Consider the following 26,614-nt stretch of genomic DNA (forward strand, 5'->3'; position numbering starts at 1 on the left):
TTGTTTGAAAACTACCCAATGCTCTTTATTTTCTTTGCAATGGGATAGAATAGACAATAATTACAGAGATAAATGACCAAAGATGTCACATTTTGTGCCTTTCTTCGGTCATTCCACAGCACTGGACTTGATCACTCTTCACTTATGACTTTTGTGTGAACCTCCCGGCTCTTCACCCGCAGTTTGTTGACCTGGGACTCTGCAATGTCAGCCCGTTCCTCGGCTTCCTCCAGCTCGTGCTGGAGCTTGCGGAATTTAGACAGATTTGTGTTGGATTGTTCCTCCTAAGAATAAAAATGGAATCATAAGGAGCTCATACCATGTATCTTTCTAGACTCTGTAGACCTAGGGGAAGAAAGGGCTTGGCATCTACAGATAAGTATAATCTTTCCACCTCCTAGATTTTGCTTATCATTGAAATTAATTTTATGATTTATTTCGGACTTGGTGTCTATTAAATAATTGCATCTCTATTTTTGCAACCAAACATGTTAAAAGATATGTACCACAAGTACAGCAAGAAAAAAATACAATATCAGAGAAGAAGCAAAGAATACTAAACTCATGGTTGTGAATGCTTACTGTAAGTGATGACTGAACAGTGATGACTTGAGTTAGATATTCTTCATCATATTAAGGATGAATTTATTAATAGTTTTAAAAATTGAAATAAATTTTGAATTTTATCATATATCATTTTGACACATTTCAAAGCTGTCATCTTTTTTCTCCTGCTTTGAATCTGTCAATGTTTCTATTGACAGATTCCCTGATATTAAGTAATCACTACATTGTGAGAATTTAATAACTGATAGATAATTCCTTTAATAAAGTAAGGGTTTTACTACTTAATAGTTTATCTTTGCAGCAACTACAGTCATGAGTAAGACTGTCTTTAGTTTTTCCCCTTCCTGTTCTTGGACAGATTTTGGTATGAAAGTTATATAAGCTTTTAAAAATGAATTGGAAAGCTTTCTATCTTTTCCCATGCTCTTGAACAGCTTACATCATTGGGGGATTATCTGTTCTTTGAAATTCTAAAAGACCTATCTAGACCTGGGTCCATTTTCAAAAGTAATTGTGAAATAACTTATTCAGCCAATGTGGCAATTTATATTAGCAAAATAGCCAGTTTCTTTTGGATTTTATTTTATTGAGAGATTTATATTCTACATTTAAAAAATTCACTACGTGTGTGGCTTATCCCCTTTGTCATTACTAATGTTGTTTGCATTTTCTTTCTTTTTCCTTGATTTAATTAATTATATTTATTTTATTAATTCCCCAGAAGTTAACAAATATTACTGAAATTATCTAATTAGAAAATAGTATACTATAACTCACCAATGTCTGCCTTTGTTTTTAACAGTACTTTTTACTTCCATTATTTTATTATTATCATTATTATTTATAATAATTTCTTGATTGGACTGTAAGTATATTCACTTATTTTTATTTTTGATTCATAATGAAAGCATTTAAAAGCAATGACTTAGCCTCCAAGCACAGCTTTGACTACATTCTGTAAGTGTGGAAAGGTAGCCTCTTCCCTGAAATTTTATTTATAATTAGTAATCATTCAGTAATTATTCATTTTATTTCCAGTTTAACCCAAGACTTATTTAAGAAAGTTTTTAAAAAATTTAAATACATGGCAATTTTTATTTGTATTTTCTCATCACTTTACAATTTTCTCACACCATGTCAAGAAAATATGGTGTGTATTATTTCTGCTTTTTAATTTTTTAAGGTTTCTTCATGGGTTGAAAGTTTACTTTTAAAATCAAGCTATCAATATTACAAATGACAAGCAATAAGTACAAAAATGTGCAAAAGTTTTAAAGTATGCAGTCTTGTGAAAAATGAACAGCTTATTTACATTGAGGGGTAGTAAATACAATTATTTATTAGCTTTTCTTAACCCTAGGACTTCTCTCTTCCATTCTATCGTAAGGATACTTACAGCCTCCTCGGCTTGTCTCTTATAAGATTTCACTTTTGCCTGAAGTTTATCTACCAAGTCCTGAAGCCTGAGAATATTTTTCCGGTCTTCTTCTGTCTGAAAGATTATAAAAACCACAGGGCCTTACTTCCAAAGCACATGACGGCTGCATCATTGCATATGATATTTCACGTATATTTGGAAGAGTGCTTAGCTGATAAAAACTATTGCCATACCTGGTAGGTGAGTTCCTTCACTCGCCTTTCATGTTTGCGCAGACCTTTGACAGCTTCAACGTTACGCTTTTGCTCACTCTCAACCTCTCCTTCCAGCTCGCGTACCTACAAATAAGTAGGCTCTTAAAACTTTGATCCACTAAGGCACCAGAAATAGATGGAAATAGATAGATATCGGGAGACCCACCCTGGCCTCCAGTTTCTGGATCTGCTTCTTCCCGCCCTTCAGCGCCAGCTGCTCGGCCTCGTCCAGACGCAGCTGCAGGTCCTTCACCGTCTGCTCCATGTTCTTCTTCATGCGCTCCAGGTGGGCGCTGGTGTCCTGTTCCTTCTTCAGCTCCTCAGCCATCATGGCAGCCTAATGAGCAGATAAATCAAGAAAATTAAGAAAGTTATAGATGTCAGGAAATCTCACTGCTAAATCAGTGGAGAAATATGCCTGCCACTCACGTCAGTGATGGCCTTCTTGGCCTTCTCTTCTGCATTGCGGGCTTCCTGGACAATGTCCTCCATCTCTCCTTGCATTTGGGAAATGTCTGTCTCCAGCTTCTTCTTGGTGTTGATCAGGCTGGTGTTCTGTTTAAAGATAAGTTATAAATTTTTTAACGTGTTACCAAAGTATTTAATAGTAGCCATTTTTTAAAAAACAAAATTCACATAATAGTTTGCAGGTGAAATTACCTTTCAATAGTGAAGAATTTTGTTATGTAGTGCCATAAAATAAAATAAATTAGAGAATAGTAAGCATCTTCAAGTGCATACTTTATAAGTAGACCGAATAGTTCTATAATTTTGTAACTGCCATTTATCATCAAGACCAGTCACAAGGATAAAATTATAATAGATGTTCATAACATTTCTGTTTCTCCACAAAGAAATTGTCAACATTGATCATGAGGGTCAATAAAGATATTAATGGAATAGAATATGGGACAGCTTCAGAATATTTTGGGAAGTGAATCCATAATAATTTCTCAAAATAAAAGTGAAAATTTTTCAATATAGTGAAAATCCGATAGAGGTATAAAACCTGACTGTTATGTAAAAAAAATTCAGGCTTATATTTTCTGAGATACAAATGTTTACTACAGGGGAGTTCTTTGTGCTGGATCCCACCTGGGTGTGCAGGAGCTGGACACGCTCACTGGCATCCAGGAGCTCCTGTTCTGCGATTTTCCTGCTCCTCTCCGTCTGCTCCAGAGTGGCCCGCAGCTCTTCGATCTCGGCCTGCAGCAGGTTGGCTCTGCGCTCAACCATGGCCAGCTGCTCCTTCAGGTCCTCCTGGCCCCGGAGAGCATCATCCAGGTGGATCTGGGTATCCTGTGGAATGAACAGTCATTGAGACACCACGTTCTCAGGGTGGCAGTCACCCTGATCATCATGGGACTTTTCTCTTGGGCCCATTTACCTTGAGGATGCTTTGGGTGTTCCTGTAGTTCTTCAGGGCCTCAGCAGCCATGCGGTTGGCATGGTTCAGCTGAATTTCCATTTCATTGAGGTCTCCCTCCATCTTCTTCTTGAGTCTGATGGCATCATTCCTGCTCCTGATCTCAGCATCCAGCGTGCTCTGCATCGACTCCACGACTCTAATGTGGTTTCTCTTCAGCTGGTCGATTTCCTCATCCTTTTCAGCGATTTTCCTATCAACTTCAGACTTGACTTGGTTCAACTCAAGCTGGATGCGCAGGATCTTTCCCTCTTCATGTTCAAGAGATGCCTTAATGACAGCAAGAGGTGACATTAGCAGGGAAATGAAGGCATTCTGAAGTTTTTCTGCACGCTGATAATTTTGTGCTGTGTATTCTTATTCAATCTATGCAGATAGGCTCAATTCTTTTCTGAATTTGTGTATAATGCACAATTTGATCCGTACCTCTGCTTCTTCTAAAGCAGCCTGAAGTTCACACTTTTCTTGTTCCACTTGCTTCTTTATTTTCTCCAGCTCATGAATTCGTTTCCCTCCTTCTGCAATCTGCTCCGTGAGGTCAGAAATCTCCTCTGTTGTTTGAGTAAAAGATAGGTAGGGATTTGGTCAAACAGATGACGTAAGAGAAAGATTCCTCCAAGTTATGAATATTATGGGAAGCGGAAGGGACTCACGCTGCAAGTTTTTGTTCTCTCGCTTTAGGGTTTCCAGCTGATCCAAGGATTCCTCATAGGCATTTTTCATCTTGAACAGCTCAGTACCAAGGGAGCGGGCCTCCTTCTGGGAGGCTTCAAGCTCAGCATGTGTTTCCTCATATTTCTGTTTCCATTCTGCCAGGATCTGAAAAACCAAGAGCAGTTACATGCTGTAAAGGACAGAGGAAAATAGTACAGAGCAAAGGACACTGCAGGAATTACCTTATCGAAGTTCCTTTGTTTTTTGTCCAGGGCTGCACAGGCAGCGTTTGTTCTCTCCACATCGAGCATGAGGTCCTCAACCTCGTTCTGCAGCCGCTGCTTTGTCTTCTCAAGGGAAGCGCATTTGGCATTCACGGCTTCTACGTGTTCCTCAGCAGCCTGTAGCCGCTGGGCCAGCTTCTTCCTTAAAGATTTTATATGTTTTTAGAGAGAAGTGAGTGGTAATAAGAATTAGGTAATAAGAATTGCCACACTGAAATGTATTGGAAAGTTCATATTAATACTATCCATTCATTCGTGTGTTCATTCAACAGGCACTGATGAACTCCTTTTATGAACCAGACACTGGGTACGCATCAGTGAACAAGACAAGAAAGTTCTCTCCATCATGAAGCTTACAAACAAGTGAGAGAGATAAACAATTAGGAAGTCAGAAAATGCACAATAACATATTGCAGATGTAAGTGCAATGAAGAAAAATAAAATAGGGTAAATGGTGGGCAGCTATTCTAGATATTCAGAGAAGGCCTTCCTGAGGAGGTAGCATGTGAGTCAAGATCTAAAAGAAATCAGAGTGAGCTAGAGGAAGACCTAGAGTGAGTATTCCAGACAGAGGGAACAACACATTCAAAACCCTGAAGCAGCAATGAGCTTGGTGTACTAGACAAGCAGCAATAAGGCCTCTAATTGTCTGTATTATTATTATTTGCTATTCTTTGTTTTTTAAACTAGATTTTAGGCTAGTGGGGCAGGGAACATGTTTGTTTTATTCATGTCTTATTCTCAGTGCCTGACAGTGACTGGCAAATAGAAGTTAATTAATGAGCATTTGTGAACTAATTCACAGAATCTTCAATGGTTGTATCTTTCCGATTCAATGTACAAAGTTTTCTGCACATTCTCTCTATCTTTGCACATACTTGGCCTCCTCCAGCTCCTCTGTGCGCTGGATGGCATCTGTCTCGTATTTGGTCCTCCACTGGGCAACCTCGGTGTTGGCCTTGGACAGCGCCCTCTGCAGCTCAGCCTTGGATTCCTGCTCCTCTTCATACTGTTCCCGCAGCAGGTCACAGTCGTGGCGGGCTGACTGCAGGCCGTGCGCCAGGGCGTTCTTGGCCTATGGAGAGAGTTAGGCCTTCATTTTGCTGGCTATTTAAATACTTAATTCTTAAGGTTCAAAATCCTTTAAAAGTTAGTATAATGGGCTCCATTTAGGGTCAGCCTATGGGGAAAAAAATCAGTCTAAGAATAATAATTACTTTTATCTCCTCTTCAAGTTGCCTCTTTAATTCTTCAATCTGTTGAGTAAATGCTTGTTTACCCCTTGATAACTGAGACACCAGAGCTTCTTTTTCATCAAGCTGGCGTGAAAATTCACCTGACAGGCAAGAAAAATGACACCATTTCTTTTTAAGTGAAGAAAAAATTCTGCAAGCCCATGTTAGAAATAAATTTTAACTCGTATTCCCCCAAATTGAGTGCTCAGATGATTGAATTCTCTGTTGACATCTCATGTGCTCAATGCCAAATTTCTGGATTTTATGGTGAAATTTATGTGTCAATATGAATGAATGAATACAGCTTAAATTATTTTTGTCCTCTGCATAGTTAATTCTTTCAGGGTTATATGATATTGTGAAAACCAAGCGATGACTGTCAAAGAAGGTGGCTAAAATGTCCAGTTCTATGTAGTCTCACTTCCATAGGACTTTTGAGAGACTGGACTGTCCATTGCCTCACTCAGAATTTGAGGTCATGCTGATATAAATAAAAAGAAATTTGGCCTGAGACAGAAACCTTGAACCCATGCAGGAGTGACCCCTAATGCCAACATCCCTTCTGTGAACAAATGCTCAAGGCCTTTCTGGAAGAGAGCTTGATCCAGTCCTATTGAAATCTTTATTTCCAGCATTGTCCCCAAATGACTTTGCATGTAGGTTGAAAGTCTGAGCCATTCAATGAATCACACATGTTCTCAGTTGCTTTTATCAGGCTCTCACACCACCACATCATTTGTTCTTAACCACATTGTCTCTACTCTGTGGCACCGTGAAAGTGGGGAGAATTACCAGATTCAGTCTGCAGGCGTCCCCTCTGGGTTGTCAGGTCATTGATCAGCCGCTGCTGCTCTTCTTCCTTTGATTTAAGTTCACTCAGTTGGTCCTCTAGAGTGCGGCACATTTTCTCTAGGTTTCCCTATGTGAGAAAAAGTAAAGAAGGAAATGAAAACCTTTTAAGCTAGTCATCTTTGCGGTAGCTATAATTTCTCCCAAAGCAAAAAACCCCCAATATTTGTTTTGCTATATAAAATAAATCAAATTCTCTTATACTTGTACATAATGTGATACATAAGAAATTTTTTCTTTAGATTTTATGAAAGCTACTTGTGAAGATCGGTTCAATATTAATATACAAAAATTAAAATTATGTTCTAATTTGAAGATTTTGTAATAATTACATGGTATGTTTTCTAAAAGCATGTTCAAAAATACTTCATGGTCTTTATTTATAATGAAACTTTCCTTATTGAGTAGGTGAAAATATTGGAGATCTGTTTTCTCCAACTGGAGACCCAGAAAACACAGATGACCTAAATGATTTAATGTGTATAAAGTGCCCTGTGCAAACTATGATGTGTCCACAATGGATTATTGTCATTAATAACAATTTCCCAGAATCTGTAGTACCTTGGCTTTGGAGATCGTTTCTACATTACTAGCAAGGTCATCGATCTCCATCTTCATCTCACTCTTCTCCTTCTCCAGCTTCTGCTTGACCCTCTGCAGGTTGTCGATCTGCTCCCCGAGCTCGGCCACACTGTCCGCGTGCTTCTTCCTCAGGGTGGCAGCCGTGGCTTCGTGCTGCAGGGTGGCCTCCTCCAGGTCCCTGCGCATTTTCTGGAACTCAGCCTCCCGCTTCTTGTTCATCTCAATCTGGGCTGAAGTGGCCCCACCGGCTTCTTCCAGCCGCTCGCTGATCTCCTCCAGTTCCCGGGAGAGGTCAGAGCGCTGCTTCTCTGCTTTGGCCCTGGAGGCCCGCTCTGCCTCGATTTCCTCCTCCAGCTCCTCAATGCGGGCCTGGGAAGGGCAACAAGCACAAACTCAGCTTCTTTGTATTATAACTGTGCCTCTTTGAGCCAGACTGATGAAAATCATGTACCTACTTGCAGTTCTTTGATCTTCTTCTGCAGTTGAATGCCAAGTGCCTGTTCATCTTCAATCTTGCTTTGCAGATTGCTCATTTCAAACTCTTTCCTTTTAGGAAAGCAGCAAAAGACAACAATTTAGTCCATATTCAACATTGGAAGCAAATCCATAAGCAATCCTTCCAAACTTACTTTTTGAGCTTCTCATCAAGTTGCTGTTTCTCATTTTCAATGTCCATTATGGACTCTTGGGCCAACTTCAAGTCACCCTCAAGTTTCCTCTTAGCCCTTTCTAGGTCCATGCGAAGTTTCTTTTCTTGCTCCAAGGATCCTTCAAGCTAAATATAAATAATGTTGAGTCAGAAGGAATGCTTAGTTTTCTTTAGAAGAGAATAATTTCCTTGATAATGCTAGACTTACATCATCCACTTGCTGTTCAAGCTTGATTTTAGCTTTGGTCAGGGTGTTGACTTTGTCCTCTTCTGCCTGCAGGTCATCCAGGGTCTGCTGGTGGGCCTCCTGGAGGGCTTTCTTCTCTTTGGTCAGCTTAGCGATGGTCTCATCCAGGCCCGCCATCTCTTCTGTGAGGTTTTTTACCTACAAAAGTTAAGAAAGAGAAGATCTCTGCTATAAAGAAGCTCAGTGGGTTGGCAGAACCTCCATATAGTACAGCAGCAGAGGATTCATACCTTGTTTTCCGTGGCATGTTTCTCCTTCTCAACCTTGGCCAGTGTCAGCTCAAGGTCATCAATGTCTTTCTTGAGTTCTGAGCATTCATCCTCCAGTTTCCTTTTCTTGGCTGTCAGCTCAGCATTGATCTCTTCCTCATCCTCAGCTCTCTCCGTCACCTCTTTGATCTTGGCCTCAAGCTGGATTTTGGTTTTGATCAACTGGTCACATCTTTCCTCTGCATCAGCCAAGCCTTCAGCTTCCTTGAGTTAAAAACAAAATCAAAATTGGGAAGAAAGAATGAAATATTTTACAATGATAAGAGTATAAATTTCTGCAATTGGTCCTTTGGATTTCCTATATTCATTCATTTATTTATGTCTTCACAAACTCCTGTTTTATGCACCACCTACTGTGTGCAATACATTTTCCACATATGGGAAAACCAAAATATGTCAGTTGTTGTCCTGTTCATTTAGAAGAGAGTATTCTTACAGTAGATTAGAAAATCAGTCTCCCCAAAGCTGTCATTAATGTAGAAAGTAATTAATGATATAAGAGATCAGAGATGTTGGATCTGGGTTGGTTTCATGAAAGAAGTGGTATTTGAGTTGGGCTTTGAGGGATGGGTAGGATTTGGGTTTTCAGAAATCAACTTATTTGGGAGAGGAGCAGGAGAGAGGTGGGGAAGCATTCCAGCAGGATGAATTCAAGATACAGCTGCTACTGAAATGTTTCTCTCTGAAATACTGGAAAATGATCCTGGTTATGATGCTCTAAACTCAAGTTGAGGCATAAATCAAGAAATCCCTGGCAACCTGCTGTTTCCAATTATGGGGGTTGGGGCAGACAGGAAACGAGAGAGACATTCGAATATGTATTCATCAGTAATCCTCTATATCAGCCTTTGAATACATAAAAGAATAAAATGTGCCATGTAGTGAATATAATGGTGTAGGACAGATTCTAGGTATATCAATGGGGACAACAGAAGAAACTTCAGATAGATTTGAAGGAGGTGGGGGCAGAAAAGAGCTATTTTTCCTTCTGTAATCTACTAGCAGGAGTTATTTTACTGCCTAAACTTGGCAGCAGAGACCAATCTTAACAGAAAAAAAAATGTGAAATTTGTGATGAGTAGATTATACCAGAGCAATTCAATTCACCCCGAATGAAAGACAGTCTTATAAATTACATTTCAGAGTTGATGAAAGCAGTTTTAGAATGATTGGTCGAGAAGTGAGCAGTGAGCAGGCTGGGTGGAAGAAGAGAGAACTGGGCTAGGCAGAACAACCTAGGCACTGCTGCAGCAGTCCAGGAGTGGCACGGTGGGGCACTGACTAGAGATGGACTGGAAAGAGCGAATCAGTTTTTGAGATCAATAGCAAACAATAATTTAATAAACTTTGATGTGAAATATTACCATTTGTGAGCTGTCCATATTATAATTTAAGACCCATGGACATCTAGAAGAAGTTCAAGGAGGTTTCAGAAAAAAAATCACTCTCTCTAATCTATCTTCCCCTTCATATTTTATTTGGAGTTGTATCATGTTAAAATTATTTTTAAGGACTGTATTCAAAGAGAAAAGAAGTCATGAATCCCATAGTGATGAAATTGTGTAGAGTGGCAGATGACAGACAGTTCTGCATCATTGGCCTGGTGTCAGTTTGGGGGGCTTTATTGGGCAATGAAGGAGTATAGGGACCTTTATTGGTACCATCAGGGTGCTTTAACCTCCTCCCTCCAATGAGCATCTCCCATGCTGACTATCCAACTCACTGTCCGGAGTGGCCAGAGTTCTAGCACTTGTATCCTGATTTGCAATAACCAGGATGATATCCCAACTTACAGCCTGGACTTGAAGCTGCAAGTCATTTTTTTCTTTCAACAGCATCACCATCTTTTCTTCCAGTTCCTTTCTTTTGGCCTCTGACTTGGCAAGTTCGTCTTTAGTTTTCTGAAATTCTTCCTTCATGGTGGCCATCTCCTTCTCAGTTTCTGCACTCTTCAGCAGAGGCTTGATCTTGAAGAATAGTTTCATCCAGGGCCAGTGCTTGACATTCATGAAGGCTCGAATGTTGTACTGGATGCAGAAGACGGCCTCTCTGAAATGGAATTGATGCAAATTAGGTATTGTGGTGATAATGAAATGATGTGAAATCTTGGCAGTGAGAGTTGGAGGTTCTGCCCCACCCTGTTCCTCACCTGCCTTCAAATGCTAAGATGAAAGAAATTATATTTTGGGATGATGGTCAAGGACTTGCTAATCGCTCTTTCCTCTACATCATTGCTTCTCCAACTTTGGCATGTGTAAGAATCACCAGAAGGGCTTGTTAAAACACTGATTCCTGGACCCCACCTCCAGAGATTCAGATTCAGAAGATCTGGAATGGGGTCCCCGAATTTGCGTTTTTAACAAGTTCACAAGAGATGCTGTTGATGCAAGTCCAAGGACCATCCTTTGAGAAATTCTGCTCTACACCAGCGCTTCTCAAATGTTCCTAGCAAAATAACACTAAGGGCAGTGAAGGGTGAACATGACCCTTGAGGGATGTGGGGCATGAGACTGAAAAAAAACTCAGGATTTCCTTGAAAATCTCAGGTTTTGTATTGTAATGTGTTTTGTATTCTACTCTGTAATACCACATTTGTTTTAGTCTAAATTATTTTTAAAAATTAATTACCCTCACATATAGGTAATTATTTACTCAAATATATACATAGTGGGTCATGACCATACTTTATTATTTTTAGTGGAATAGAATACAATAGAAAATATTGGCATAATAAAAATTTGATTCACATAAATCATTTATATATTTACACATACATGTATGTGTGGATGAACAGGTGGTAATGTAAAATGCATTTCTCACTATGGAGAAATAGTCCTGGTCATATGTATCCTGCAGTTTGAGACACCTGGCTCTAAGGTCTTTGAACTCTGTCACTGTATCAAATTAGATCACCCAAAAGCTACATACCTTGGTGACATTGTATTAACTTACTTCAAAAAATCTTTCACAGATAAATACCCTTGATATTTTAAATCATGATAGTTTAATAATAGAAATAACCATATAGAAGTTGTTTCTGCATCCTGTGTAAAACCTCTGTTGAAAATACTGTCTGCTATTCAGTTCAATGTCCCTTATTTAATGATCTATCCAATAAATTCATATTAGAACCAAGCGTAAGGCAAAAGTTTGTTTCTGCTTACTCACTGGTAATACATTTTATGCTTCTCAATTGTTTACCCAAATATTGAGAATATATTCCATGGCGATGATCCCAATCTTAAGTTTTCTGGTACCTGTGTATCTCCACTTTATTATAGGACTCTTATTCATTTCTTCTTACTTTGGTGTCCTTATCACAGCTGAGTTTTAATTGTAAGCCACCTTAAATGTGTTTTTGAAAAACAAGATGTGAATAAACGATATGTTTTTATACCTTCTCTCCACCATCTTCCTGTACTCCACTCTTGCCAAGAACCCTCTGCACCTGGCCTGGGTTCGGGTCATCAGCTGGGCCAGCTTGTCATCTCTCATCTCCTCTAGAAGCCCCAGAAGACCAGCTTTGAAAAAGACCTATACATGGGAAGAGTTGCAGATCAGAAACTGTACATAAAGTTCAGGGGACAGGAATGGCATCAGGTCAGATTTAGAGCATATTACCTTGGTGTGACCAAATTTATACTGGGTGTGGTCAATGTCGATGGACGCAAGGAGCTTCTCAGATGCCTTCTTGCTATCGATGAATTGTCCTTCAGGGATAGCACTTGCATTTAATACCTTGTATCTGTTAAAGTAAACATAGCTTTTTAAAACTTGGTTTACTGATGACACAAATAGTAGCTAAATATTAAATAATTCATTTAAAAAATCAGAGCTTTCAAGGTAAATTATTATTCTTTGTTCACAGGGAGGACATTATTTACATGGATGGTTAATGTATTGGCTACCAAATTTTGCTCCAGTTTACCTTCCCTCACAGTTGCAGCTTTCCTTTCTGCCTCATCAAACACTGTTCTCGGATAGGATTCTATAATCTTGTTCACATCTAGGTGTAGATAACCAATAAAATGTAATGTGTTATCCTTGCTAGATGCATTTGCTTTTTAAGGTCCTGAGTTTGAGAAAGCTACTTTTTATTAAGGAATTGTCTAGAAGGTACACTTTAGGTATGGGGAACTGTCCTAATCACCTAAAATCAAACTAAAGGGTGCTTTTGTCTTGAGCACTGAAGTTCTCTGTCAACTCCACTTGATCCAGACTTAGGAGAGACTAGCTCCCTGTGGCTGCCACCCAGATCCTTGTCCCCTCAGCTTCTTCTTTGATTCTCCAGATGGGCTTGTCCAGGGAAGCGAAAAAGGATCTCAGAAGCTGTTATTGTGACATATCCCCTACATGGGACATATAAACTGGGAGACACTGGGAAACTAATGTGTGAAAGAAGAAGATGAAGATAGAAGGAAGTGGCAGAAAATGACTTATTTGTAGCTATACATAATAGGAGAGTTCATAACTCAGCCGCTTATTAACTGTGTGACTTTGGACAAGTAACTTAATCTCCCTGAGCCTCGGCTTATTCATCTGTAAAATGAGGTAATGATAGTATTTACCTCTAGTAGGTTTTTGTGAGGATTAAATAAAACAATTCAAATATATTAAGCACTCAAATATGGTAAGTCTCATAATTATCAATGTTAATGTGTACATCTATGAGTTAAGCCAGGAGCTTGGTAAAGCCAATGAAAATTCTGCACAGTGCTTACAATGTAGCATACTCATATTTTAGAAGTGTTTTACTCCTTTTTTGTGCCAAGTTAAAAATAACAAATAGAGGCATAATTTTTGCTAAATTTTTTTGCTTGTATTAAGTTTGTTCATACTAAACTTTAAGATGTACCATAATTAGGAGTGTCTGACCTCTGTTTGAAGTCTGCATAAAGGATTCTGCTCGGGAATCCTTTCCTGCAGATGCGGATGCCTTCCAGCACACCGTTACACCTCAGCTGGTGCAGGACAAGTTCGTGCTCCATGGCCCCTAAAAATACATGTTTATTTCACTGCAGTTATTAAAAAGGAGTTGGGGCAGTCATGCTTTGCACTTTCACTCTAGAACTTCTTACCAGGAGTTTTAGTTTCATTGGGGATGATGCACCTCACAAAATGAGGATGGGTACTCCTGAGGTTGGTCATCAGCTTGTTCAAGTTCTCCTATAAAATCAGGAAAAATCCTGTCATCTCAGACTTTAGATATGGTTATGAGCATTTGGTGATAGAGTTGAATGGCCAGTATGGTTAGTTTTCATTTAAGGTAACACATTGATCCTTCTCCTGAGATGCAGTTTCTTTCTCAGTACATCTTTCTGCACTTGAGTTGTTAGGAGTTACGCATAGAAGGCAGCATGACACGTGCTTCTTTTCAGTTTACACAAGCACCTTCCTTCTTCCTACAGTGGTCCCCATGCTGGCCACCAACATACATTTACAAGGATGTTGCCTTCCCATACTGGATGTTATTCTTTCTTCTACTAAACTCCATAATTCTCCAATAATGAAGTGCAAGCTGCACCACAGTTAGACTTTTTCTTATAAGTATAGATCCCCTTTTCCTAGCTCTATTAGTTTTTAGGGCAGAAGGATTATTTACAAGAGAATAATTCTACCAGTTATAATTGAAGATTGACTGATAAAGAGCAAGGATACCATATTGGCTTTGTTGCAGATTAGCTGCTAGATTTCATTAGTCTTACTGATGTCTTTTAGTCTCTACGAGTACATGTCATTGCTCCTTTTCATGAGTCAGCTAGATTATGAATGGCAGAGTATTTTATAAAGTTTCTCATAAAATATTCTTTATTATGTGACTTAGATGAAAGATGAGCTAATAATTTCTGAGTAATTTAAAATTCCTTTTCTCCAAAATTAAATAGACAGAAGTCATTGCTTAATGTTAGTCCTTTCCTAAATGACTTGTGGAAAGACGGTCTTGTGCTTTTAAAAACAAATTCTCAAAGTAACTGGAGAATGTCAAAAACAGGTCTTCCTTACTCTGAAAAGGGCCGATACGGTCTGGAAAGAAGAGCCTTTCTTCTTACCACCTTTCTTGGCAGTCCCACTTGCCTCTGGAGGAAAAAGAAGAAAAGGTGTCATTCAAATATAGTTTTGAATCATCAGGGCTACTTCTTGCCTATTTGCTGATTTCTGTGCCTATCAAATAGAGCATTTTCCCACCCTCCTGACCTCTCTGTTTGAGCTTGAATGAATCTTATTTTCAACTAAGCTTGCATCCACTTTTCTGTGATTCTTTTTCCATTGGGAAATGAAGTGACAGGCCTTCACCTTGCCATATAAAGATGGACTTTCCAATGTTAGGACACTGAGGCCCACACTAACTTCACAAATCATCAACAGAAGCTAGACATTTGTCACTACATTGTCTTAGATATCCTTAGATATGCAATATCCAGATATGCAAATTCCAGTGGAGGAAGAAGCAGGAGTAAAATTATAGAAGCCAAGGCTTTTCTTTGGTTAAGAGCTTGATAGTTCCTCTCCAATCCTTTGCAGTAGAGTCCCTGTCAGTAGTGGGGTGAGCCACAAATATATAATTACCATACAGCCTACCTACTCAATACTTGGAGGAACAAGGGGTTTGGCTTGCAACCCTTCTGCCAGGGCTATGAGGTCACCAGCCTCAATCTAATATCACTTTTCGTAATACCTAGAGAAAATGTTAAACTTTTTAGCATTACCTGCTTCAGCAGTTTGAGCCCCAGAGAAGAGGTAAGCTAGAGTTTTCATTGAAGACTTCTGGTACAGCCCAACCACGGTCTCATTCAGGGGGTCCTTGTTCTTGTCAAGCCAGCCAGTGATGTTGTAGTCCACGGTGCCGGCGTAGTGAATCAGGGAGAAGTGGGCCTCAGCTTTGCCTTTGACCACCTTAGGCTTCTGGAAGTTGGCGGACTTTCCAAGATGCTGTTCATACAGCTTATTCTTGAAGGAGGTGTCTGTTGCCTTGGGGAACATACACTCTTCTTCCAGGATGGAGAAGATGCCCATAGGCTAAAAAGCAGACCACAACACAAAATGGTACTTCTATTTAAAATTTTTTTCTCTGTCTATTTTAGAACTAAAATAAGATGCAATGAATAATATATAGCAGTTGTCACAAAACATGGTTTCTTAAATGGAAAACAGACCTTCTCGATGAGCTCAATGCAGGCAGCCAGGTCCATCCCGAAGTCGATGAACGTCCACTCGATGCCTTCCTTCTTGTACTCCTCCTGCTCCAGCACGAACATGTGGTGGTTGAAAAACTGTTGCAGTTTCTCGTTGGTGAAGTTGATGCACAGCTGCTCGAAGCTGTTGAACTAAATAAAGAGATGTGTTACTTCACTGTTAAGCAAATTGAGCATTTTTTATATAGGACTTTTAAAAAATATATGTTCAATAACTTTTAGATTATAGATGTCAAAATCATTGCACTGAAGAGACTCCTTTAAAATCAAAAGTGAAAAGTGTGGGAAGTTTGAAGGTATGTGAAATCCACTGTTTTCCATGCTGTCATTTTATAGAAAATCCTAAGTCACTATTAATTCTCTTTTCCTGCATTTGCATAGGTTTACTCAGGTATTTTCCTGAGTTCTACTTAATCGTCCCATGTGTATTCCCACTATCTTCTTCATTTTCCAGAGAGTTGAAAGTTGTCTGTTGACGCATGTAAGGGCCAACTTGTGACCCATGAGACTCTGGCTGGTAAGGAGTCTGTACTGCAAGGAAGTCACCATGGTCAGCATTTCAAGTGAGAAACAATTGCCACCTGTGCTATTCTTTAATGTAAAAATTTTAAAAACAAACAAATAAGATACCAAATATTACATACCGTATGATAACACACACTTGTATTTTTTTTAAAAATCACGAAAATGTTAACTAACTACATATATGTAGTGGAATTAAATGGAATCTTTTTCCTTGCCGTTTTCTATCTTCTGCAATGCCCAAGTTTTGATTTTATAATTAGAAAGAAAAAGATAAACTTCGTAAGCACTGTAAGCAGGAAAAATGTATTTCTTAATCAACTATGAAATTTGATTCCATGGTATCACACTAATGAGCCTTAAAAGTTAATTGAGTTTATTAATGCTGACTCTAAATTATTAACATTTTCTCAGCTCTCATTATCTGCCTAAATATTTCTGAATAATTTATACACCATATATTCAAAGCATATTATATGTTGCACAGGTTTACTTTGATATTTTTATGTCAACTTCGTTTGTGGAATTTTTTAGCCTCCCCCGACCCAAACTGCACCAAGCTAAATTCATAACTCCTATTGGATCACATAGCAAGTTGAAAAGTCCTCATTAAGTGCATTGTTTCTCATAGAAGTGGAATTGCCACCACAATAAGTGATTAGTAGCTGCCCAGTTTCTCTCTTTTAAATCTTAACATAATTTCAATAGTGATAAGAAAAGGTTATAATACCGTCAAATTCCTGCTTATTGATATTTCTATGCCTTACTGTAAAATCCTCTCACCAAGCAGCTACCAACTCACATCAAAAATCTCAAAGCCAGCAATGTCCAAGACCCCGATGAAGTACTGCCTGGGCTGCTTGGTGTCCAGCTGCTGGTTGATGCGGGTGACCATCCACAGGAACATCTTCTCGTAGATGGCTTTGGCCAGAGCACCTACTGCGTTGGTCACCTTGAAAGATGAAGATGTAACCCTTAAAATTATTAGAAGACTGTAAAAATGTTTCTGTCCCTGGTGGTGAATTTGAATTATTTACCTACCTGCTCCACAGTCTGGCCCTTAGTGACAAACTCATTGCCGACTTTGACCCTGGGGAAACAGAGGGCTTTGAGCAGGTCTGCAGAGTTCAGATTCTGGAGATAGGCTGCCTTGTCAGCAACTAAAAGGAAGAAAAAATAGAACAATGTTATTATGGCCCAAAGAAACCCACTTTCTTAAAAAATATTTTTTAAGCGACATGTATTTTGTGCAGTGTTTCAATATATCTTTCTGAGTACTCTTGCCCATTTTTTTCACTAAGTTCAAGACCTTGATCATGGGTAGCTTGCCCAAAAGAACTTCAGAAATTATAGGAAATATCTAATGCCCATGCTTCCCGAAGTATGTTATTTAAGTATACTTTATAACTTAGTTTTTAAAAGTGAATTTGTCTTCCTTAGGAAATATCATGGATAAGAAGTTAAGAATGTGATTTTTCAAACAAACGTGAAATCAAGTGGATGACTCAGTTGATACCTTCGGTGCCATCTGGCTCCGCTTGCTCCTCACGCTGCTTTTGTTTGAATTTCATGTTCCCGTAATGCATCACAGCCCCCGTGAGCTTGTAAATGGAGACCTTTTCTTCATTAGTAAAGCCCAAAATATCAATAGCACTCTGTCAATATAACCAATAGGATAACTGTTAGGCTACGATATCCACACTCTTGCTGTCAATACATCACGATCTCATTCCTGACTTGGTCAAACTGAGGAAGCTTCCACTACTAATGGGGGCCGAGGAACCCCTTAGATTAGGTGCATAGAGACTTGGTCAACCAAAGGCTAGCACAGAGCATTAGAATTATAGGCACAAACCCTCTGAAGATTCATAAAGTAAACTTAAAGTAGAGAACAAGGATAGTAATCTTAAGGAACTTGTTATTTTGAGAGGTGACATGGATCTAATGCAAGTAGATCTAAAAAAAAAAATGGTATAAATGAATTCAGAAATGATAGATCTTTAAAGACTATTAAGGTAAAGTAAAATGTAGGGGCACATCCTAATCTTTTCATTTGACTCCAGGGGGAACATCCATGCTCGTCCTTGAATATATATATATATATATATATATATTTATCTTCCCTTGCTACTTTTACTAGAGACTGAATATTTATCTTGATGGACCATTGCTCTGACCCACCTTAATAATTCCAATTTTCTTGTGTTTTACTTACATCTGTGGCCATCAGTTCTTCCTGATCATCAATGCTGGCCACACTGATCTCGCCTTGACTGACAAATGGGTAATCATATGGGTTCGTGGTAATCAGGAGCATTTCTAAGCACATGGAGCAGAGCAAAGATAGCATCATTATCTTCTTCATTAAAACAAGAGATGTCTAGACAAATTCTCAGGCACTATATGATGCTTGGTTGAAAGATGATTGATGGGCACTGAGGGGACATTTAAAGGATATTTAGTACAACCTCAAACACCTTCAAGTTGGTGTCATGGTGTCTTTTATCATTTCCTATTTTCAGAAAACCACTATAATCTAAAGGAGATAATCATATAATGGGAAAAGTTGTATCTATAAGGATAATCATTAAAGTGTTGCATATATAAAATACAGAATTGGAAACAATCTAAATATCCTTAAAGGGAGTATGGTGAAGTAAATTATGCTTATCTCTAGAATGGACTGCTATGCAACCATTAGAAATAATGATGTAAAGCTATATTTATTGACATGGAAAAAGCTGTAATATATTATTGCTCAGTGAAAAAGTGGATTGCAGAAAAGCATGTAAATATGATTTCAGTCATGTAAGTTGTATGAAGTATCTATATTTAAAAATACATGTATAGAAAATGCCTAGAATGATATTCATCCAAATGTTCATGATGGTTATTTCAGAGCAGCAAAAATTGGAAGTGTTATTTTCAGTTTTCCTTTTGCTTTCTTTTGAATTGTTCTAATGGACATATTGTTACCAAACTAACAAAGCTATTTTTAAAAATAAAATGATATAAGCTGACAAAATTCAGTTATAGAATACTAGGTTGGACCGTGCACTGATAGGTGCCGGTGCAGTAATTCTGAAAAGGAATTGTGACGTTTCTTACCAATTAGTTCTGGTTTCTTGTTTGATGTGATCTGATAAAAAATATGATAGCTTCTTTCAGCCTTAAGCTGGAAAGTGACTCTAGACTTCTCTAACAGATCTGGAAGGAAACAAACAACAAACAGGGAAAGTGTAAAAATTCATGTGACATGTAAATTTGATTTTTGGACAATCATATAGGTCATAAGAAAGATATGATTTTAAAGGATATCTGAGCACTTACATGTTTCAATATCAGCAGAGGCCAGTTTTCCTGTAGTGCCAAAGTGGATTCTGATGAATTTGCCCTTGAAAGAAAAACTAATATTGCTAACTTGTTTTTAGATAACGTCAAATACAAGTGTTTTGATGCTTTAGTATTAAGTCAATTCAGAGGCTATTTGTATCATGTAGAAAAAGGTGTATCTACTATTTTGCAGGTAAAAAAGTATTTTATCTTTGATTTAAAAATTGTATGATAAGTATGTGAAGTAATGGACATGTCAATTGATCATTTCATAGTGTATGAATTTATCAAAACATCACATTATATTCCATAAATATATACAATTATTATTTGTCAATGAAAAATAAAATCTAAAAAGTTGTGAATAATTGTAGGTAATGAAAGATAAGAAAGAACTCAAGAAAAGGGTCACATGTCATTTAAAATGGGGCTTTGATCCATGTTATTCTTTGCTCAGACAAAAAGGGAGGAACCACAGTGTAATATAATGTGGATGCAAAAAGATTCAGAGAATGTATTTACAAACATCCCGTGGATTTTGACCAGTGAATAGAGTCCATCATAGTGACCAAGAGACTTACAAAGCGAGAGGAGTTGTCATTCCTCACAGTCTTGGCATTGCCAAAGGCCTCCAGTAGGGGGTTGGCGCTGATGATTTGATCTTCCAGAGTCCCCTGCAAAGGAAAGAGCAGCTCTCACATCTGGGGCTCCAGACTTCTGAGAGCCCTGACAAGAGTCTTGATTCTGACTCTGGCCACAAGACCTACCTGCGTTTTGCCAGGTTCTTCCTTCTTCTTTTCCCCAGTAACTGCAATTGTTGCAAAGTACTGGATGACACGCTTGGTGTTCACAGTCTTCCCTGCACCGGATTCTCCACTGTCAGACCAAAATTAAATCAGATGAAATCCCAAAGCTAGAAGCTATCACAGCCATGAAAAGTAAGCATGAAATCTACTTACGTGATCAGGATTGACTGATTCTCCCGGTCTACAAAAAAGAAATTATAGACATTGATTATTGTTTTCTTATATATTTGTAAATGGTCAGTAAAGCAAAATGGAATAAACTTAGTGTTTTTCAGTCTGGGCTTTGCAATCCTTAGGGATTGCCTAAGGCCCACCACCTTTCCAGTACCCCTTCTCTTATTCCCCACTGCCCCCCCAACTTTAGCACACGTGCACCCATTTAAACAGATCACTGCCACTTTTATCTGTTGTATATTCAAGCCTTCCAAGAAATATTTCTTTTGAGGAAAAAATTCAATGGTGAGAGAAAATATTTGAAAGCCACAGTATGTGATGATCACATAAGCTGTACTTCCCTGAAGCATCAGACTTTTCTTTTTAATTCTCTACCACTAAATAAATATCAAAAGTGGACTTGGCTCTTCAGTTGGGTTTAGATGACAATTTAGGTGAGTGATGTTTTTATTGCAGGTATATGAAGTAATAAAACATGGGCATTTTAATGTGTGTGAAGGAGTAAGTATAGTAAAGGTGGTAGCTTTGGAAGTACTCATAGCTTCAGTTATATCTTAGTTCATTTTGATATTTTACTGTCTCTGAAGAGGAATTCTCTAAGCCCTTTCCCAAGGTGTCACAAAGACCTTATATTGGTCTAGCTGAGAGAACACCGTAGTAAGCAGAGTCATGGTATAACACTCAATACCAGCAATACCATAAAATCTGGAGACTTTTTAGGTCAGTTCTGGGCAAAGGGCACAGCATTTGTGCCATCCTTAATACAGAGAGACCATTCATTGGTCACAATTTTTGATGTTGAAGATAAAACCACAGAGACAAATTTTACTCTTCTGTGTTTTGGCTTGTAGTAATGGAGACCCAGTTTGTATGTGTGATTGTGTGTGTATGAGTGTGCATGTATGTGTGTTCATACATACAGATATATTTGTATTTTTGCTCAACATTATTTGAGTTTCTGAGTCACACAAAAGAAAATTGTCTAACTACGGTCAACCTCTGTTGACTTTTAAAAGTTTAAGAGATCATTAACAATTATGTAATATTAGGGATTGCAAATCATTTTTTACATTCTGTCCTTCCTAGACCTTCTCCCTCACAAATTCACCAGCCTCAACTAAAGGCGATCATCTCAAAGAGTGTGTCGAGTTTGGTTAGAGTCCCTTTTTTCTATGGCTCTGCTCTAAAAAGGTTATGAACAAATAAAGCATTCAACTTGCTCACCAGTCAGCATGAACTGATAGGCGTTGTCAGAGATGGAGAAGATGTGAGGCGGGGCCTCCTGGCGCTTTTTGCCTCGGTAGGCCGTCACCACCTCGGGATTGTACACTGGCAGCCACTTGTAGGGGTTGACAGTGACACAGAAGAGGCCTGAGTAAGTCTGTGCAAGAGGAAAAGAAGAATTAGTACCCAAAGTCCTTTCCCGTTATTTGTGCAATTCACTTATTCATTGAATTTTAACAAAAAGGAGCACTTTAAGTGAATACAGACAGCCCTGACTTAGCTGGTTCGACTTATTTTTCAATTGTATGATGGTACAAAAGTGATATGCATTGAGTAGAAACTGTACTTCAAATTTTGAATTTTGACCTTTCCCCAGGCTAGCGATATGTGATATTACCTCATTTGAAATTCTGGGCAGGAGTGAGCCGCAGCTGTCTGTCAGCCACACAATCATGAGAGCAAGCAACTGATACTGAACTCTATAATGTACTGTAATCATTAAATTACATGAGATATTCAGTGCTTTATTATCAAATAGGCTTTGTTTTAGATGGTTTTTCCCAACCGTAGGCTAATGTAGGTGTTCTGAGCACATTTAAGGTAGGCTAGGCTAAACTATGATGTTCGGTCAGTTAGGTGTATTAAATGCATTTTAAAGATATTTCCAGCTTTCAGTGGGTTTATCAGGATGTAACCCCATCGTAAGTCAAGGAGCATCAGTATTCTACATTTCTTCAAGGAATCAGCATGAAAACTAGTTGACAGTTTCAACAATATGATAGCAAAATCCTTGAGGGAAGGAACCACAATTCATATTTCTTATTACTTCCCTTGGAGCTTCTTGTAACAGTGATTTTTACATAGCAGGAGCTCCAAAGGCATTTTTTGTTTGTTTGTTTGTTTTAATGTGTATTGTGAGACATTTTATTGTTTTAAGGAAACAGGCATATATTTCTTTTGCATCATTAAGATTAAAATTTATGAGAACATACATTTGGATATCATCTAAGTGCCCAACAATAAGGGAATGTTTAGGTAAACTATGGAATTTATGATGCAGGTATTTACAAAAGTAAACATGAAAGTGTGTAGCAGCATTGGGAAAATATTTGCAAAATATTTTTAAGTTATAAAGAAACAGAGCACAAAATGATGTAAATGCATCATGATTACAAAAGAGGGATTTTAAAAATCTTTGACAGCTGGTCTAGGACAGGTGCCAGTCACTTAGAAGAGATGATGACCATAAACACCAGATACACCTACATAGTTGTTACCCCGCTGAATATCAGCCCTTGCTAAACTATGCAAAAATATGAATATAACATAATAAATGCAATTCAGAATTATTTAGTGAATGTGTATTATGTGTCAGGTCTTTGCACGGCAGTAGGAATAAAACATAAATGAGATGTTGTCACAGTCTATATAGAATACAGTCATGTAAATGAATGATCAAGGAAAAACATGGTTAGTGTTATTGTAGGGACAGAAACAATAGGACAGAACATCGAACTCTTCTTGGGAAAGTTGGAAAGGTTTCACTGAGGAGGTGGCATTCCAGATAGAAGGAACCAGAGCACTCAGATACAAATTATTATTTTGGAGGAGCAAAAATGACTGAAATTTGGTCTTTAAAATAATCCTTTTTAAGTGCTAAAACATGGGCCGAGCCGGTGGCGCACTCGGGAGAGTGCGGCGCTGGGAGCACAGTGACGCTCCCGCCGCGGGTTCGGATCCTATATAGGAATGGCCGGTGCACTCACTGGCTGAGTACCGGTCACGAAAATGACAAAAAAAAAAAAAAAAAAAAAAACTTAAGTGTTAAAACATAAGTTTCTTTTTTCTCTCTGGATGATTCTGTAGCTAGAAATGGGGAGGGAGAGGAGGAAGATGTAGGCCTGTGGTTGAGATACAAGCAGGAGCTGCTCAAATGTCTGTTCGAGGGATCTGTGGCAAACCCAGCCAACAGGATGATTGCCTTCTCTGGCTTTGGAGGAGAAGATGAGGATGAAATGCTGGCTTCTGGGCTATGCTTTACAATAGCAATAATGAAACTTATGCTGCTAGTGAAAGTAGAATGGGCCACTCCTTGTGACCCATGTATGCTACAGTGGAAGCAGTGGGCTGGTAGGGTACATAGAGATGACAATAAAGATCACTGGTGGGGGCGGGGGCACTCACGTAGATCATCCAGGCTGCATAGCGCTCTTTGAGGTTATACAGCACAGCAGGCTCGTGCAGGTGAGTCATCATGGCCATGTCCTCGATCTTGTCAAATTTGGGAGGGTTCATGGGGAAGATCTGATCATCCTTAACTGTCAGAGTCTGGTAAACAGGAAAGATAATGGTTTATGTCAATTTTGTTACCAAACAAAAAAAGAATCAGTAAAACGTGGCAGGCTCCTGGGACTCTACTCACTGCTCCCGCTTCAGTCTTCACTGTCACTTTCCCTGCTTCTTTGCTCTGGACAGTCCCTTTGACAAAGGATTCCTTGGGCTCCACCACAAAGACAGAAGTCTTGGCATCAAAGGGCCTATTCTGGGCCTCAATGCGCTCCTTTTCAGACTTTCGGAGGTAAGGAGCAGCCTCCCCAAAAACAGCCATGTCGGCATCAGAACTCATGGCTGCTGAACTCAGAGGTCCTAGAGGAGATAAAACATTTCAGACTAGGAGAGTCTGAACTGCCAGGTATACCAATAAATCTTTATATTGATTATATTTCACGGGCCCAGTTAAGTAAGTCTGCTGTACACCATACTATGGTTATTGAAACAGAGTCTCAAGAACTTAAATGCTCAGGTGATCACAATACTGTATTCAGGGCTTTACATTCATTACCTTCTTTCATCCTCCAAGACTCATATTCTAATCAGGAAACTGGGTTACAGTCTCAGCACTGCTGCCAAGTAGCTTGTGGCCTCGGTAAGACACGTGTATTTTTGAGCCTCAGTGTCTCCATCTCTCAAATGGGATTATAATATCTGCCTTACTTAATTCACAACACATGAGATATCGTGAAGACAGTTTGAAAAAAAAATGATGACTGAGAAAGTAATTGGAAATAGTTCAGGCTGCCATATATATATATAATGTCACTTATTATAATGTCACAAAATTCCATGTCTTGCCATGTAATGCAAAAGAAGTTTATTTCCTCATTTAGATGTTCTGCTAGATTTGCTCAAGTTCAGTCGTTTTGGGAAGATTACAATTATGTTTACCTTTTTTTTTCTTTAATTTGGGTGCTTAGTAGAGTTTCTCTAACATTATTTCTTTGCATATCAAATCCAGTTAACCAGCTTAATCCAGTTAAACTAATTGAGGATAATAAACCCATAGCAAACCTATCCTCATTCTTCTACATTGAAGGGTTCCTGTCACTATTCCAAATTTCTTTTTGAAGAATGCAGGGCCCAGTTCCTCCATTCTATGTTATCTGTGATTGCCAGTGGTATCAGTAGAATGAAAAGTTTGGCAAAGAATGCTACTGCAGTCACTACATGATGAAACTCATTTTCATCAGCTCTCCCAGTCTCTCTCTCTTTAGAAACGCGGTGTGTAGTAGTAGGGCAGATTAATACTTTTATTATATACAACAAAAATTCCACCTGTTTTTGTTTTATACAGCACTCAGCCTTGTGGAAGGTGACATTTTACAAAGGCATTACGTAGTTTAAATGAAGTTTGTCCTAGGTACTTTCTTTCTTACTTGTTGGATATTATGTTAATTAAATGAATTCTAGTAGCAGGATACATTTTTGTCAAATTTGAGATTTTTAACAAAGGAATCTGAGTGCAGATTTTTTTTTTCCTGCAGAGACAAAATAGTATTCTATTAAAAACTGTTCTCTTATTCATATATCACCCCACCGATGCTGGAGTGATGTGTGCATTGTTCCAAAGGGAAAGTCCTTCCTCTCTCCCTCTCCAGCCCCTTTCCTGAAGAACAGTTGTTAGAGGATATTTACTGAGACAAGCACTTTCTTAAAGGTTGCTAAGTTACACAAATCCATCCCAGAGGCTCTCGTATTCTCCTCCAGGGACTGGTTAGTCCAAATCTTACCTTGTTAGCAAGGGAGAAGATGTACCCTGGAAGTGAGACAGTTCTGTTAAAAGAAAGGGGAAAAGAACTTGATTAGTCAACCAAAAAGAGGGGAAGAAAATCCCATTTGCTGCATTACTTGTTATTGTAAGCGGAAGACAACAAAATTCATAGATGTAAAATGTGCGGTACCAGAAGGAACAGTAGCAGAATAAGCAGCTGCAGCTGACACTGGGCTGTGTGGCCAGTGTCCCTCTTGAAAGACCCGTCTTGTTCCCACTTACCTTGGAGCTTTTTAAAGCAGGACGAGTCAGCTTCATTCCAAGGGCTCTTTTATATGGATAGCTATGGAAACAATGCAGCTGCCTCTTCTTTCTTAAGTCAAAAGGAATTGTTTGGCAAAAAACCTCTTGGCAGTCTAGCGTCCCCGCATAATTCTCATTCATATTAAGAATGGTTGGATATAATTAGAAATATTTTTCTTATTGAGTATGTGGATAAATCTCCTATGGATAATTTGAGAAGATGATCTGGAGGGAAGATTCAAGCTGGTGGAGAAAGGCAGTGGCTGAGCAGCCAGGATACCTGGCTTCTTGCATAACTTCTTTTTGGCCTTGCTGGGCATACCATTCGGGCTTGCCTCGCATCCCTTTTGCATATTTTGCATATTAAATGATGTAAATAAAATACAAAGATTTATTTTAATTATGTGAGGGTTAATTTTCACCTGTGGATCTTTTCTTTCCAGCCTTGCAAAATCAAGCTATATACCTTCAACAATTTAAAAAGAGATAAAGTCCTCTCTTTCTTGTTCCAATATTGTAGTTTCAGGAATTTCCTTGCTCTCTCACCTTTTTGCTTTTGCCCAAGCTGTTCCCCCTACACATCACACTATTTCCTGTCCCCTTACTCATTTGACCTG

The 26,614-nt window shown here is 38.7% G+C and overlaps 1 protein-coding gene across 1 annotated transcript; it reads right to left on the bottom strand.

The window, feature by feature from the left end:
* Window positions 1–25,958, bottom strand: LOC134387275 (myosin-2). Its single transcript, XM_063109760.1, has 40 exons — window positions 25,885–25,958; window positions 25,714–25,756; window positions 24,069–24,292; window positions 23,831–23,974; window positions 21,647–21,803; window positions 20,402–20,429; window positions 20,210–20,318; window positions 20,024–20,116; window positions 19,440–19,503; window positions 19,218–19,316; window positions 18,325–18,428; window positions 17,626–17,764; window positions 17,151–17,269; window positions 16,912–17,061; window positions 15,549–15,719; window positions 15,102–15,411; window positions 14,398–14,471; window positions 13,473–13,560; window positions 13,270–13,387; window positions 12,016–12,139; window positions 11,792–11,928; window positions 10,188–10,443; window positions 8,356–8,598; window positions 8,087–8,263; window positions 7,859–8,004; window positions 7,685–7,775; window positions 7,209–7,598; window positions 6,591–6,717; window positions 5,781–5,899; window positions 5,442–5,638; window positions 4,522–4,705; window positions 4,279–4,444; window positions 4,052–4,176; window positions 3,587–3,895; window positions 3,295–3,498; window positions 2,629–2,754; window positions 2,366–2,536; window positions 2,179–2,283; window positions 1,964–2,059; window positions 1–284 (listed from the first exon to the last, which is right to left on the bottom strand). Exons 3-40 carry the CDS (start codon window positions 24,270–24,272, stop codon window positions 132–134), a joined length of 5,817 nt encoding a protein of 1,938 aa, XP_062965830.1. The 5' UTR covers window positions 24,273–24,292; window positions 25,714–25,756; window positions 25,885–25,958; the 3' UTR covers window positions 1–131.
* Window positions 25,959–26,614: the final 656 nt, after the last annotated feature.

This window comes from Cynocephalus volans, chromosome 10 (assembly GCF_027409185.1).
Source record: "Cynocephalus volans isolate mCynVol1 chromosome 10, mCynVol1.pri, whole genome shotgun sequence".
Classification (NCBI taxonomy): Eukaryota; Metazoa; Chordata; class Mammalia; order Dermoptera; family Cynocephalidae; genus Cynocephalus; species Cynocephalus volans.

Excerpts from the sequence above, each read along its gene's own strand:
- LOC134387275 (XM_063109760.1), bottom strand. The coding sequence starts at position 24,272 with ATGAGTTCTGATGCCGACATGGCTGTTTTTGGGGAGGCTGCTCCTTAC. Across the intron at positions 4,445-4,521 it reads AACAAAGGAACTTCGATAAG|ATCCTGGCAGAATGGAAACA; the intron begins GTAATTCCTGCA and ends TTGGTTTTTCAG. Across the intron at positions 3,896-4,051 it reads CTGCTTTAGAAGAAGCAGAG|GCATCTCTTGAACATGAAGA; the intron begins GTACGGATCAAA and ends GCTGTCATTAAG.